The sequence below is a fragment of the Varanus komodoensis genome, unplaced genomic scaffold, assembly GCF_004798865.1.
Source record: "Varanus komodoensis strain SLA01 unplaced genomic scaffold, ASM479886v1 scaffold24, whole genome shotgun sequence".
Lineage (NCBI taxonomy): Eukaryota > Metazoa > Chordata > Lepidosauria > Squamata > Varanidae > Varanus > Varanus komodoensis.
In genome coordinates, this window is record NW_025335641.1 from 15,194,983 (window position 1) to 15,208,669 (window position 13,687).

At 41.4% G+C, this 13,687-nt stretch overlaps 1 protein-coding gene across 1 annotated transcript in view; it reads left to right on the forward strand.

The window, feature by feature from the left end:
- NTNG1 (netrin G1) overlaps positions 1-13,687 on the forward strand; it is a 259,586-nt gene that overhangs the window by 97,358 nt on the left and 148,541 nt on the right. Inside the window, exon 2 of the mRNA XM_044432442.1 lies at positions 691-1,328. Within this exon, the coding sequence (XP_044288377.1) occupies positions 691-1,328 (638 nt within the window). The remainder of the gene's footprint in view (positions 1-690; positions 1,329-13,687) is intronic.

Here is a 13,687-nt window from a genome sequence, read left to right on the forward strand (position 1 = left end):
TCTGATCAAAATCAGAGGGTCCCTGCAGTTGCAGAAAGATACCAGATGCTACAATCATAATTCTCCTGTGCAGTTTGGCTCTGAAAAAGTAAACATTAGCCAACTCTGCCTATCTAGTTCCCTCTGAGTTTTTTTGCAGAGGGTATCTTCAGAGAGCTAAAGAGCATCCACAGAGATCTAAACCACTCTTGTGTCTGCCATGCAACCTTTTCCCAGTTATCATTTTAGGATTCAATACAATGAATTGTTACAGGGGTGGGGAACCTCTTTCTGCTGAGGGCCAAATTCAGTTCTGGAGAACCTCTTGAAGGCCACAGTCCAGTGGGGTGGGCACAGCTGCAGGCTACAATAATCACCATCATCACCATCACCACCACCACCCAACATGTGGTAGCTTAAAGCTCTTAATGCCAATAACTATGCCTTAGAAGCTTTTTCATTCCATTCAAGCTTTTAGGATGGAAAAATGTGACAGAAAAGCTGAAAACAACACGTGACTGGTAATTAGTGAAATGAGGATTGGGCCATGGAATTAGGCTGTCTAGGAAACCTCTGAGGACCAGTTTGGGACCCCAGGAAAGTAATATTTAGCTCCCCACCACTGATCTATGAAATTGACTACATTATCAGAAGCCTTTTATCCTAGTTGACCATACTTCTTACAGCTCTTTTTCCACCACTTCTTTCCAGGGGAATCCCTACATGTGCAATGAGTGTGATGCCACCATTGATGAACTGGCACATCCACCTGAATTGATGTTTGATCCCGAAGGAAGGCATCCCTACACCTTTTGGCAGTCTACCACGTGGAAGGGTTACCCAAAGCCTCTCCAGGTGAACATCACCCTGTATTGGAACAAAACCATTGAGCTAACGGACAACATAGTCATCACCTTTGAATCCGGCCGGCCAGACCTAATGATCTTGGAGAAGTCCCTGGACTATGGTCGGACGTGGCAACCCTACCAGTATTATGCTACAGACTGTTTAAATGCTTTCAACATGGAACCAAAAACGGTGAGGGATTTATCCCAACAAACAGTTCTAGAAATCATTTGCACAGAAGAATATTCTATGGGGTACATGGCAAACAGTAAAATCCTCCACTTTGAGATTAAGGATCGATTTGCTTTTTTTGCCGGGCCTCGGCTTCATAATATGGCTTCTCTCTATGGGCAGCTTGACACAACCAAGAACCTAAGAGATTTCTTTACTGTCACAGACTTGAGGATAAGACTGCTCAGGCCAGCGACAGGGGAAATATATGTGGAACCACAACACTTGACACGCTACTTTTATGCCATCTCAGACATAAGAGTAGTTGGAAGGTAAGAAAAAATTAACTTGAATGATGACATTGATCTTCTGCCTGTCTTTCTTTTCTAGGAGAAACTGTCCAGGGTAATATAAATCTTAACCATGTTGTGAATATGCTTTACAAATATATGTGACTGCAATTTGCATATTTATAAATCTAATCTAGAATTTAATTGGGGTGGGCAATTTATGGGCTCCATTTGTTTTGGTCTACAGCTCCCACGAGCCCTGGTCAGTAGAGACAATGGTGAGAGATAATGGAAGTTGTAGACCAAAACAACAAGTAGGATGTGTAAAGAATCCCGTATGGAGTTGGATTCTGATGGATTTCCTCTGTTCTGGCCCATTTGCTCTCTGCCCTAAGTTCACCTTGAACTGAATATTGGGAGGAATCATGTTAAAGCAGAGTGCCACATCTGCACATGTGGGCTTTGCGTATTCTGCACAAAGAATTACCTAATTTGCACATTTTGCTCAAAGTATTATAGACTGTGTATACTTTGCACACAGAAGCCGCTAGCATTGCGGAGCATTTGCAGACCTGCTCTCACTTCAGCATGCTTTCTGGCCAGGACAAAGGATGGGAAAGAAGTCTGACAAGCACAAGAGAGGTGAATTCTAGCCTAGGAATTTTTGCATTCCTAGTCACAAGTCTGCTAATTGCCCGCCCCAGATTAGATCAACTAGCACATGCAATGGAGTTTAGAACATGCTCCAGGGGATGTGTGGATTTATGTGCATTTCTGTAGAAACATGGCTTGGAGAACACAAATTTTCTGGAATACAGTTTGATCATTTTTTTCCAGTTTAAGAAACAAGTATGGCAGGCTAGTTCATCCTTCCTCATCCTGATGTTTTTGAGTTGTATTGGATTGCAATTCTAATAATGTCCATCCAACATGATGTCTGAGATTGACAGAAGTTGACATCCAACATATTTTAAGGATACCAGGTTAAGGAAGGTGGAGCTGCTTGTGTCCTTGGACCCTGGGAACAAACTGGGCTTTGACTCCAATGAACACCATCACTACAGACTATCCATTCCCACATATTGAAAGACACATGGAAATAGGTTTGCTACAGAAATATTCAAGCACCCCCTTGTGTAATGGTACAAGCACTCATGATGTTTCTCACAGGCACATCCACAAAGAGAGTTCAAAAACAAGGAAGTTTTGTTGATTCCTTCCAACAAACAAGTTTAGCAGTTTTATCTCTGCCAGAAGCAGATCCTTTGTAAAGCTGATAGATGTTCACTGAAGAGCAAGACAAGCCTAACCACTTGGCATCCCAATAGAAAATGATACATTATTGCCTGGAAAAATTAATCCATAACCCCCCCCCCCCCCAAAAAAAAACAAACCCTACTGTGAGTATTTCAGCTAAGTTGAGAAGGAAAAGGGAATTCAGAGATGGATCGTAGATGATATGACCATCTCTTCTAGTAAAGGAAGTGCTGGTGTTGCATCTCCAAGCTCTGGGTCCACAGCACCAGCACATGAGCCACAACTTTCAGGAGCTCCAGCCTGTCCCATTCTCCACATCTTCTGTTGATTTCTTTAAGTATGTGAGGTGGGGGCATGTGATGCCATTCCAGGACAGACAGCCCTGTCTCAACAACTTTTGGGTGGCTTGCTTGCTCAAGTTAGTTGCGTTTTCCTGGCTTATCCTCACCCACATTTGTTGGTGGCACACAGATCCTATGTATACTGTGCTCGGTACTATGTGCGGCACCCTAGCTTATTTTCAGGAACAGTGTGGCAGGCCCAATGATTGTATGCGGTCCTTTGGAGAACCCCATTGTCACCTGTAAATTCATCTCTTTGAAAATGAACAGAGGATTCTAGAACATTTTTAAATGGATAGAACTGGGCATGTTTAGCCTTGGGAACAAAAGGCTTAGGGGAGATATGATAGCACCCTTGAAAGGTTGTCACACAGAGGAGGGCCAAGATCTCTTCCTGAACATCCCAGAGTGCAGGTCATAGAAGGAAATGGGGGTCAAGTTCTACAAGGCCAGATTTCAGTGGAATGTCAGGAAGAACATCCTAATTCTTTGAGCAAATGACAGTGGAACCAAAGACCTGGGAATGTTGTGGGCTGGGGCATCCAAGATGCAGCTGGTCAGGCATCTATTCTGGATGCTTTCCTTTGGAGTCCTGGATGAGCAAGGGGGTGAACCTGATAGCCTAATTGGCCCTTTCCATCTCTACTATTCTATGATAAGATGGGCCTTAATGCATTATTGATAGCTGAATACACACATTAAAAAAACTGGCTCCACATGTTAAAAGAATGCAGACCATCTTATAAGTGAAGTCATCAACAATCAGTAATCAATTTTATGCTTATGCTCCAATCTCTTGATAGCATTTATTCCTAACATAGAACTCTGTGGTCTTATGTTCTGTTCCTTCACACTGCTGAAAGGGATGAAAGTTCTCAGGTGCTTTTTGTACCTACACTTGACACACACTGTATTAGCTGCTAGTATGATTGTGCCTGACTTTGCCACCCGCTGAGGACTCAATGCAGAGGTCCTGTGTCAGCAGATGTGCGCCTCTGTACTATACATGGCAAGGGCAAAGGAACACTGGTAGCCCATTTATCAGTACCTGTCGTGACCATCAGAACCTTAGAAAGTGATGCAACCTTGCACACCTTCAGGCTGAATGATGGAGAAAGGTTTTTTCCTGGTAGGGAGTAGAGAAAGAAGTTGGTGGACCTCTTTCAGCCTGAAGGCCAAATTTAATTAAAGAAAAGGACTCACAGGATGCATTCTGGTAGTTGGTAGGCCAAAAGCAAAACAGAACAGGGCCAAAATACCTGCATATTTTAACTTAGCTAACCTAAAGAATGGCATTTCAAGTTTTTAGATTGGGAAAAAGCCATGGAAAAGCCAGGAAATGACCAAATGGCTGAAGGGAGGTAGATGCTATGGATATCTGGGGTTGGGATTCATGGAATGTTGCATTTGGCTTGTAGGCCTCTCCAGCTAGTGATACAACCCACCTTGCATGTTCCTGCAGTCATACTTCATCCCTTGGTCTGAACTGTCCATATTTTAAAAACAAAGGAATAAATTAATACCTTTCTTGTATATTCAGCACAAGAAGAGCTGTGTCATTTTTAGATGTCAGCTTCATATTCTGGGCATATTCAATTCAGTGCAAATATCTGCTTTTCATCATGTGGCATGGAAAGCATAAGGCAGGGAGAAAAGCAGGTCTAAACCTATCGACACAGCCTCTGAATAAAATCGTGCTTTTAATGAGAAAAATAATTCAAATTGGATAGGAAAAAATAGCTTGCGCCATAGTTAACATTCCTCATGCCCTTTCTCTAACGTACATTAGCAGTTATTAATTTAAAATGTCAAAACACTGGTAAAATGCCACTGGATTCATAATTGTTATTTAAATGCACAGCTATTGTTTGACTGATGAATTGTAATGTTATTTGGAGACATCTTTTATATTGGTTAAGCCAATATTTCCTTCTATATCTTGTATATTTCACTTTCTTCATGCCCAATTGGAGGTGCATTGATGGATATTTGAAAGTAAATATTTTGAATTAAACCTCTTCCATTTTAGGTGTTGGGACAGATGTTAAGGTGTTAGGGGAAAACTTTTACAGAAAGGATGTACTTGAGTTTAAATTACCCTCCCTTGACCATCAAGCTGAAAAAGAATTTCACTTTCCAGCTAACAGATTACTTCCTAATAATTAAGAGGCAATGAGGGAGGGAAGGAGAGAGAAAGAGAGAGAGATTAAAAAAAATACCCAGCTGCCTTTCAAAGGGAGCTTTAAAAACCCCTCACAATAATCCCATAGCAAATTGGCTGTAAAAAATTAAGTGTGACAGCATAGAGAATTTATCTGATGGTGTTGCTTGTTGGCTAAACCCTCTGGTAATCGGACATACATACTACAAAGGGGTTATCTGCTGTGTAATCCTATCCTAATAGATTAAATTCATGTGCGTTTCTTCTTTCTTCTTTTTTTCTTTTGCACTCGGCTGGTGCTGATAAAACACATCTTACAAGACTTTTCCCCCCTCTTATAACTCATGTGGATGTTTCCCTCCATTGCACTGATAAGAGTTTAATCTTTCCCCCACAAGTAGGGAAAGCACAGCTTTCGTTCCTGGTTGCTCTTGCTGCTTCAAAGAAGAGCAAGCTGTGATTCCTCTGCCATTCCTCTTAAGGGATGGCAAGCTTTATATTTCACCTGGGTGTCTGCTGCAAGAGACACTCTGAAGATTCAGGGTTTCAGTAATAGCCCTTTTGGACCACTGCCCACATACCTGGATAAAGTATTACCAGTCCTTTAAGACTTGTTTATGCAATCAGTTACCCTCTGAAACCAAAAACTCCCAACACACTTCAATCTTTCGCCTTCCCTTCCCCTTCCAATAAGTTCAAAGGTCAAAATTCACAGTTCAGAACTCAGAAAGTAAAGGATCAGCAACTTCGAATCATTGTCCCAGAAGCTTCTTCAGAAGTTTTCCCTCCATGTAATTGCTGGCCCTGGTATCCAAAAAAGGAAAAAATAAACCATATGCTTAAAATATTCCCAAAAATGTAGAACCAAGATCACCCAGTGTTAGGACAGCAGGCCAATATTAACACATGCTAACACCAAATGCATGGTGGCATTTAGCAGCCATGGGGTGTAGGATGGCCATATATCCTCTTTTACAGGGTACAGTTCTCTGGCTTAAGGGCCAGCAGAGAATTTCCTCCTGTTGGAAGGACTTCCTTATGCAGGTCTAGTTTAAGATTAAGGACAGTGTGCTCCACTGATGCTCCATTCTCACTAATGACCTTACAATGGGGATTTTGCAGTTCTGTGAGTAAGCCCAGAAATGGGCAGAAGCTCTTTGTTCTGGATTGGCCTAGGTCAGTGTCATTCCTTTCTGCAACCTCCACTAACCTGCCCCATTCCAGGAAAAAAACACGTGGACTTTTCCATTTGTTCAGGTTTCTTGTAGAAGCTCCCAGTCCTTGCTGTCATTCTGACTGGCACACAGGCTCTGGAGGTACTACCTGAAGATCCTTAAGAATTGTTATCACATAGACCAACAGACAGGAACACAGCAAACTTCTCCCTTGGAGTGGCATGCACTGCCTTTCTATTTAACTTATGATAATTATTTCTCCATTTGCAAATCTGTAAATCAGCATGTGCAAATCATGTGCAGATAAGAATCAGATGGTGGGAGAAGGGGATGGAAGGGGATGAAGAGGACTCTCCTTGAAGTGCAGTACTGGGGACCTGGCTGAATCTGATTCCTCTCCAGAGTAATCCATCCCCTCTGAGCCAGGAACATGCCATATCTATTTGCTTGCCGAGAGGGTAGAAAAGTCAGTGTGGCAGCTCCTGTGTGGCACTTACCTGCCACAGTCTATTAATAGGGCAGGTTCAGAAGTTAGAACAACGCACCTTGTTCGTTTGAATTGACTACATTATTCTGTTTATTTTGTGAATGAATTCAGTTGTTTGGTTAATGTACACACGGTTTGATCTTGGGGATCCTGAATATCCTATAACAGAGGCAAGCAGAAGATAAATCAGACCTACCGGTATATATCTGGGTGATCAGCAGTAGACCAGCATGGGTTTCTGACTCCCAGTAGCTTGACAACAGCAGATAATAGAGCAGATAAAACCCTCCTTGGCAAACACTAATTTCTTAGCCCTAGTGTGCCTCACTTGTACATTATACATACTGATTGCTTGCTTGCCTTGAATAAGGTCTCTGTGTACCCTTCTTGGTCACTTTTGAGAGCTTTGTGTTAGACTTCCAGATCTGTAGTTACTCAGATGGGTATTTGGCACCCCAATTGTGGAATTCACTCCCCAGAGAGGTTTGCCTGGCACCATGACTTTATTCTTTTCGGCACCAGGCCAAAACCTTTTTTATTTTCCCAATGTTTTAAGACCTGACTGTTTTAATTGGGGTTTTATTATTAGCTAAATGTTAGGGTGCTATGGTTTTGTTTTGTTTTGTTACATTTTGTACTGTTAAACCATCCCGAAAATTTAGTAATGGGACGATCTACAAAAGATTTAAATAAATAAATAAATATTTGTGTTTGTATATGCAGTGTACATATCAAGGAAGGTAATTGATTCCATGTCCTGTGTACATTCTGTACCTGCTCTAACTTGTGGATTTTAGGAGTCAAGTAAACGTAGACCCTGCAACCCAAAGTCTACCTGACTCCCCAACCTTCATAATATCTCAATCTACATTCCTCTCAGCCATTCCATTACTTTTTGTCATGAATAGATGGTAGGCATCTCTGCTCCATTTGGGCTATTCTGTAAGAGATTTAATTTAAAGAAAAGGATGGGGCAGTTAAGATGCCCAGTTAAGAGCATCACCTTTAGCAACCCCATTGTGCTGCCCTTATTCAAGAAACCCAATAATCCACAGAAACTCTTACCTTGTGACCTCCTGGGGTGTTAAGATACAGAGAGGAATAAGGATTCTTCCTTCTCTCTGTGGAGCCCCAGGGCATGTTATACTTCACTATTAGATTAATTGTGAAGCCTTTAAAGGATTGGCAAAGCTTTCCATTGAGAGTCTGTTGTCAGACACTGACAAAGGGAAAGCAGAGAAGCTTTAAACAATCTGCCTGAAAGGATATGAATAACCGCAGCCCCAGTGGCTGGTTTGGAAGCAGAAGATGAAACAAGTTAGTGTATCCAAGCATCTTAAAAGGGCAGCGATAGACCTTTGTAACTCTGTCACTTTAACTTGGAGATGGATGAGTTAATGTTTAGAGCTTGGTTGCTCTGGTTCTGTGGAGGCATAAGGCTTTACCATGGTTTGTTTTTTTTTCAACCATGGGGAAGGACATCAGCTGAAGACATAATCCATGGATAAGAGTTGACCACAAACCTGTCTGAATCTGCAAACTGTGGCTTGTGACAGATCTGCACCAAGCAAACCAGCAAATTCGATTTTCCTGCCCCTCTCACCTCTTTGCATGGACGGTGACATTTGGGTCTCTCTGATGGGTCCCTATAAAATGGTCAGGTGCAGGTATTACCTAAGGAACATGGGCTATGTCTTACTGGTACAGTTGAAATTGTCAGCGTGTTTAAAGCAACATGCCGTGCTTATTGCTAACCATTGTTCAGTGTAGTGTTTGTACTGGGCATGCAGAAAGAGCTAGAGGCCCAATTTGATTAAAACAAAGCACTGATTGATAGCAACCTGTGAAAGGAGAGAAGAGGCTGTGGCAGCAAACAGAAGTCCAAATGGAAAAACCTGGAAAAGCAATTTAAAAGGGTCTTGTTCCTTTTTGTTGTATGGGAAAACTTCCGTTGAATTAGCTGTATTTGAAATTCAATGGCAGCAAAAGGCTTTAGTCTTCAGAATTCATCTGAAAGCCCCAAAATAATAAGATACTCCAGGAATAAAGTAGAAAACTTGTAAGGTATGCTATTTGTTTCTTACGGCCTTTGGAGATGTACCAGATGAGGAAAAAATAGGGAAAAAGCTACCATAACCAGTAAATAGTTGAACAGAACCCTTTCCAGTGTGTTAAAGCTGGGAAACAATTTGTTTTTTCATTCAACTGCATCTTCCTGTGAATGAGCCTAATGTATATTGTGCCAGAGATGAAACCCTGCATTTTCATGATAAACCTTTCAGTTCTTCTATTACGAGTTGTTTATTTAACTTCCATTTGCTACCTTTCATTGTGTGTTTATTAAGATAATGAAGGAAGGGGAAGCAAACGTGGCTATTAGCAATTTCGGCAATCCCATTGTGCTGCCGTTATTCAAGAAACCTAATAATCCACATAAACTAATTCTGACTTATGGATGGCCTCCTTCACTAAATCAGGGTGATTTTCTCGGGTGAATAGCACAAAGTTCAGTGTGCCAGTACCTTAATTAAAAAGAGGCTCTCTTCATCTTGATCTCGTTTTAATTTACAGGGTAATACTACAATAATATCACTAATGGAAGGTATATTAAAGGGCATCAAGTAGCATTAACTGTATTAAATTATGGCACTTGTGTTAATTAACTTCTGGAACAAGATGGTCCTAATGGCTAAAAAGGTCTACTAATGCATAAATAAAGTCTGGTTGGGTGAGAATAGAGAAGGAAGTTTCAAGAGGTTTCACCCCTTCTTTTCGTTACTAGCCATAGAGAGAGTTTAAACAGCTAGACAATGTGAATACACCTCAATAAATCTTTCTCTATAGTACTGTTTGAAGAAAGGACAATTTTATGGTCCCTGATTTCCTTTAAGAAATTTAACAATTTCCTCTAGACATCTGGTTGTAAGACAGTAGTAAAAAAAACTCTCCCTAAAGAGGCCACTGGAAAATGTTCACCAAGGGCACCATCATATATGGCTTTCCACAAGTTACTCTTCTTCCTGAAAGTAAAATGACCTGGCTGGAATGAAATGCTAAACTACAGGCCAGTGGTTTGACCATGAGCTAAAGGCTCGCGTGCCTCCCATTCTCCATTCTGCTCTCATAAAGAGGTGATCCGAAGCTTTTACTTCTTTTCCCAATAAACCTGTTTGGTATTATGTTTGAACCCCAAACTGTGGTTAATCTTAACCATAACTTAGGCTGGGAAACCAGCTAGGACCATAAAGCATGGATTGAACTTAGTTAATCAAGCATGTTGGATCTTTTCCAGTCTAAGGGCCAAATTCCATTTTGGAGAAGCTTTCATGTCCCAGTGATGGGCTGGACCAAAGGAAAATGGGAATGTGATGAATGCAAAAGAAGCTGGGGAAAATGCAAGCTTAAAGCTCTTAGTTATTAACTAAGCCTCAGAAGAAGTACTTCAACTTTCCAAAGGGGGTCAATGCTACCCAAAAGCCAGGGAGTTGGGGGAAAGTGTATGGACATATGGGGACACTGCAGGGCTGAACATGAGCCTCCAAGAAGGACAGACTTGGCCTTTGGGTCTGAGGTCTGCACTCATCTAAGCCATAGCTATGGATAGGCAGATAGATCAATCTGTTTACCATCCATGTCTTTCTTAAGACCTTCCCATCCCATTTCTTCTTTGATCTGAAATTCTTTCAACACATGATGTGCAAATATTCATATTCGCATTTCTACTTCGGACCTATTTTTCTGAGGAAAAAAGTGCATTTCTATCTGTATTTTCTCTCAAAGTGTGCCTTTTGAAACACTTGATCCTAAAATGTGCATTGTTACCTACATTTTGGTGTGTTTTTTGAGTGAAGAAATAAATCACAAAATGTGGAAAAAAGTGAAATCCAAAAGATAAATTTGTTCTGAGCTGCACATTTGAGTGGGCAGCAATGCACCAGACGAGTTCAGATTGATTCTTCAAAAAGCTAATTCCTGAAGCGACCCTAAATATAGTTCAGGCTGACCTGCATTAAGAAGCCCAAGGCTTCTTAATGTAAAGTAAGGTTAGGCAACGCACAGCCAAAGGATTGTATCAACTTCGGCCGCTGCCAACTTTGCAAATGTAGCAAATCAATTGGTTGTTTGCTACCAAATCAAGGTAGCAAATTACATCAGTGGCCAGACTTGGTTTTAAAACAAGGTGTATTCAGCTGGGTTAGTACAAGGTGAAGGTTCAAATACTTGGGCATGTGCCCCAGTCCCAAAACACATCTTTCTCCCTTTTACTAGGACACAGATTTTGTGAGCTAGCTGTCAAAGCTTTCACAACTACTTTTCTCCCAAGGAAAGGAGGAACAGTGTAATTTTGCATTATCCCATGTAACTAGAGACTTGGGACAGTATGCAAGCTATGCACACTGATGGGTTTAAGGGGACAGGGAAAAAACAGAGCAAAGGAGCTGGGTTCACACAACGCCACAAGAAACTCGGCGTGGCTACCATGGTTCATGATTTTTTACAATGGGGAATCAAGTGGTTCTTCATTATTGTGGATTATATCATCCTCAGCCAGTCTATTCATTCAGTCCTCCCATGTACCCTATCACGCACTGTGCTTGAAATCCAGTGCCAAGGCATGTACTCCTCACCTATCTCATCTACGTCTTCTTCATTCCTCATAGAAGTTGGATGACTGAAGCAGCTCCTGCATTTGCTGCTCTTTCCAGAGGATTCTGCGGTAGTTCCTTACCAGGAGCTACCACGGAATAGTAGAAGAAACCACAATCCTAGGTTCAGACAACATAGCAAGCCATTGTGGTACATAGAAACCATAGAACAAACCACTGTTTCTTATCATGGTTTCTAAAGATCAAGCTTACTATGGTGCAATCCAACATGAATGGGTTCAGACAACATGACAGATCAACAATTGTAAAAAGAAAAATAACCCACCACCTCTTTTCCTGTACTCTTTGCTTCCCAAAGCAGAGAAGCAGCATGGGCTTGGGGAAGCTGAACTTCAGGCATTACGAAAAAGCATAGAAAACAGAAACAAGCCATCCCTTTGGCTTCTTGTTTCCTTTCACTGCATTAATGTCCACATACGCTGTCAAGCAAGGTTGTCTCTCTCATATTTCTCTCTGCAATGAATTTGCTTGGGAGATACTTAAGGTTCAGATGATGAACATCTTATTGCGGTGCATGACTTTTTGCTCTTATCCACTCAGAAAAGACTGTCAAGGTAATGTCCAGGGAACATTTGCGCAGTCCTTTGATACAAGAACCACTGCTTTACTCCGAAGCTTAAAGTAGCTTTCTGTCCTTTTACTAAACATACCAGTAAGCCCTTCCTTTTATTTTTATATGCTTTCTCTGCTGGAATCTTCTGTATTTGGGCCCCAGGGCTTTTCAGCTGAGTCCCAGAAATAACAGCAGCTCAGTTTTTGTCCCCCGCATTATCAGTTGTAAATTTAATCTACCTCACAGTCTGCATATGTTACCCTTGAGGAAGGGAGGAAATAATAGTTTACCATGTTATTTTTCCTTTTCGTCAGCATGCCTACAATTATGCTATGACTCTAAATGCCTGCCATTTAAGAAGGTGCCTGAAAACCTCAGCAGCTACTTATTTTCTCATTCCACCACTTAGGATAGATATTATAAAAACAAAGCAAAACAAAGTTATCAGTGAATTCGGTGATGGAAACTGTCTAGTGCTTTTAGCTATATTAAATGTACATTTTAGAAGCTTACAGAAGTGATGAACAGTCAGATATTTGCCCCCAAATAGTCAAGTGCAACATTCATCATTTTAGTATTGGTACAAGTTGAATACTTATCATTTAAACCAGATGGTGAGGCTGGTCCTGTCATTAGGTAGAGTAAAGCAGCCCACTTCAGATTCTGAATTTTGGTGCCACTAAAATGCCAGCTAATTTATGGTTATTTTGTTTCCTACATTTTTACCACTCTTGGAACTTTCCTAGATGAGCTTTTAACCCTCTGATTGTGCTTCCAGATGGTTCGCAGGATGTTCTGGTCTGCCTTGCTGTGCATTTCCCTACATAATATCTATGCAATTTTGTAATATATTGGAACAAAGCAGAATAATGCAGTTTCACTGGAGGAAAGTACTGCTTTATTTTCAGAAATGACCACATTTTCCCCATCTGCAGAAAACCTGTGAAAGTGGTTGGAAAACACAAGAGCTATACTGGAGTTTTACATCATTTAATGCAGCCTTCCTCAACCTGGTGACCTTCAGAGCCATTTGGACCACAATTCCCATAATTTCCATCCAGAAGGGCCATTGGCTGGGAATTCTGGGTGTTGCAGCCAAAAGGTTGGGGAACACTGATCATGAGCTACCGCAAGTGAGAAATGGCAAGTGCACAATGAAAGCCTTACCTGGGGAGCTTTCAGCTTTTGCCTCAGACTCCATCTCTACCGCAGGTTCTAAGTCTTAGCCCTCACCATCCTTAGCCCTCATGGGAGAAAATAGTTTGACTTCTTGCAGTTAAGAGCTGGACCTGCCAGATAGGTTGCAGGGATCATTCTGGTTCAGGAGTTAGTAAATCCAAGGAAGAGGTCTTGGGGAAGGGACTTGAGGAAGGGAATTCAGTTAAACAACAATGAGTAATCTTGGAATGTCCTGCTGACTTTCAGCAAAGTTGCCAAACACCCATGTGTGGACCACACAACTCACAGTCATGGCTGCTGGGAAATTATCAGGCATTTTCTAAAAGTCGTTGGGTACCACCATGGCCTAACAAAAGCACAAAATATATCGAAGCACTTTGAGCCCCATTTATGTCAACTAGTTATGTGTGGTTAGTAGAAAGATTGTAGGAGAGTGGCTATGCCTCTGCTTACTTCTCCTTTAGAATAAAACTGTGGGAATCTCATATATTGCAGGGTTCATGCAAACCTGTGCCCTTTAGCCCAGACTACCAGAAATCTCAATCTCTCTCTCTCTCTCTCTCTCTCTCTCTCTCTCTCTC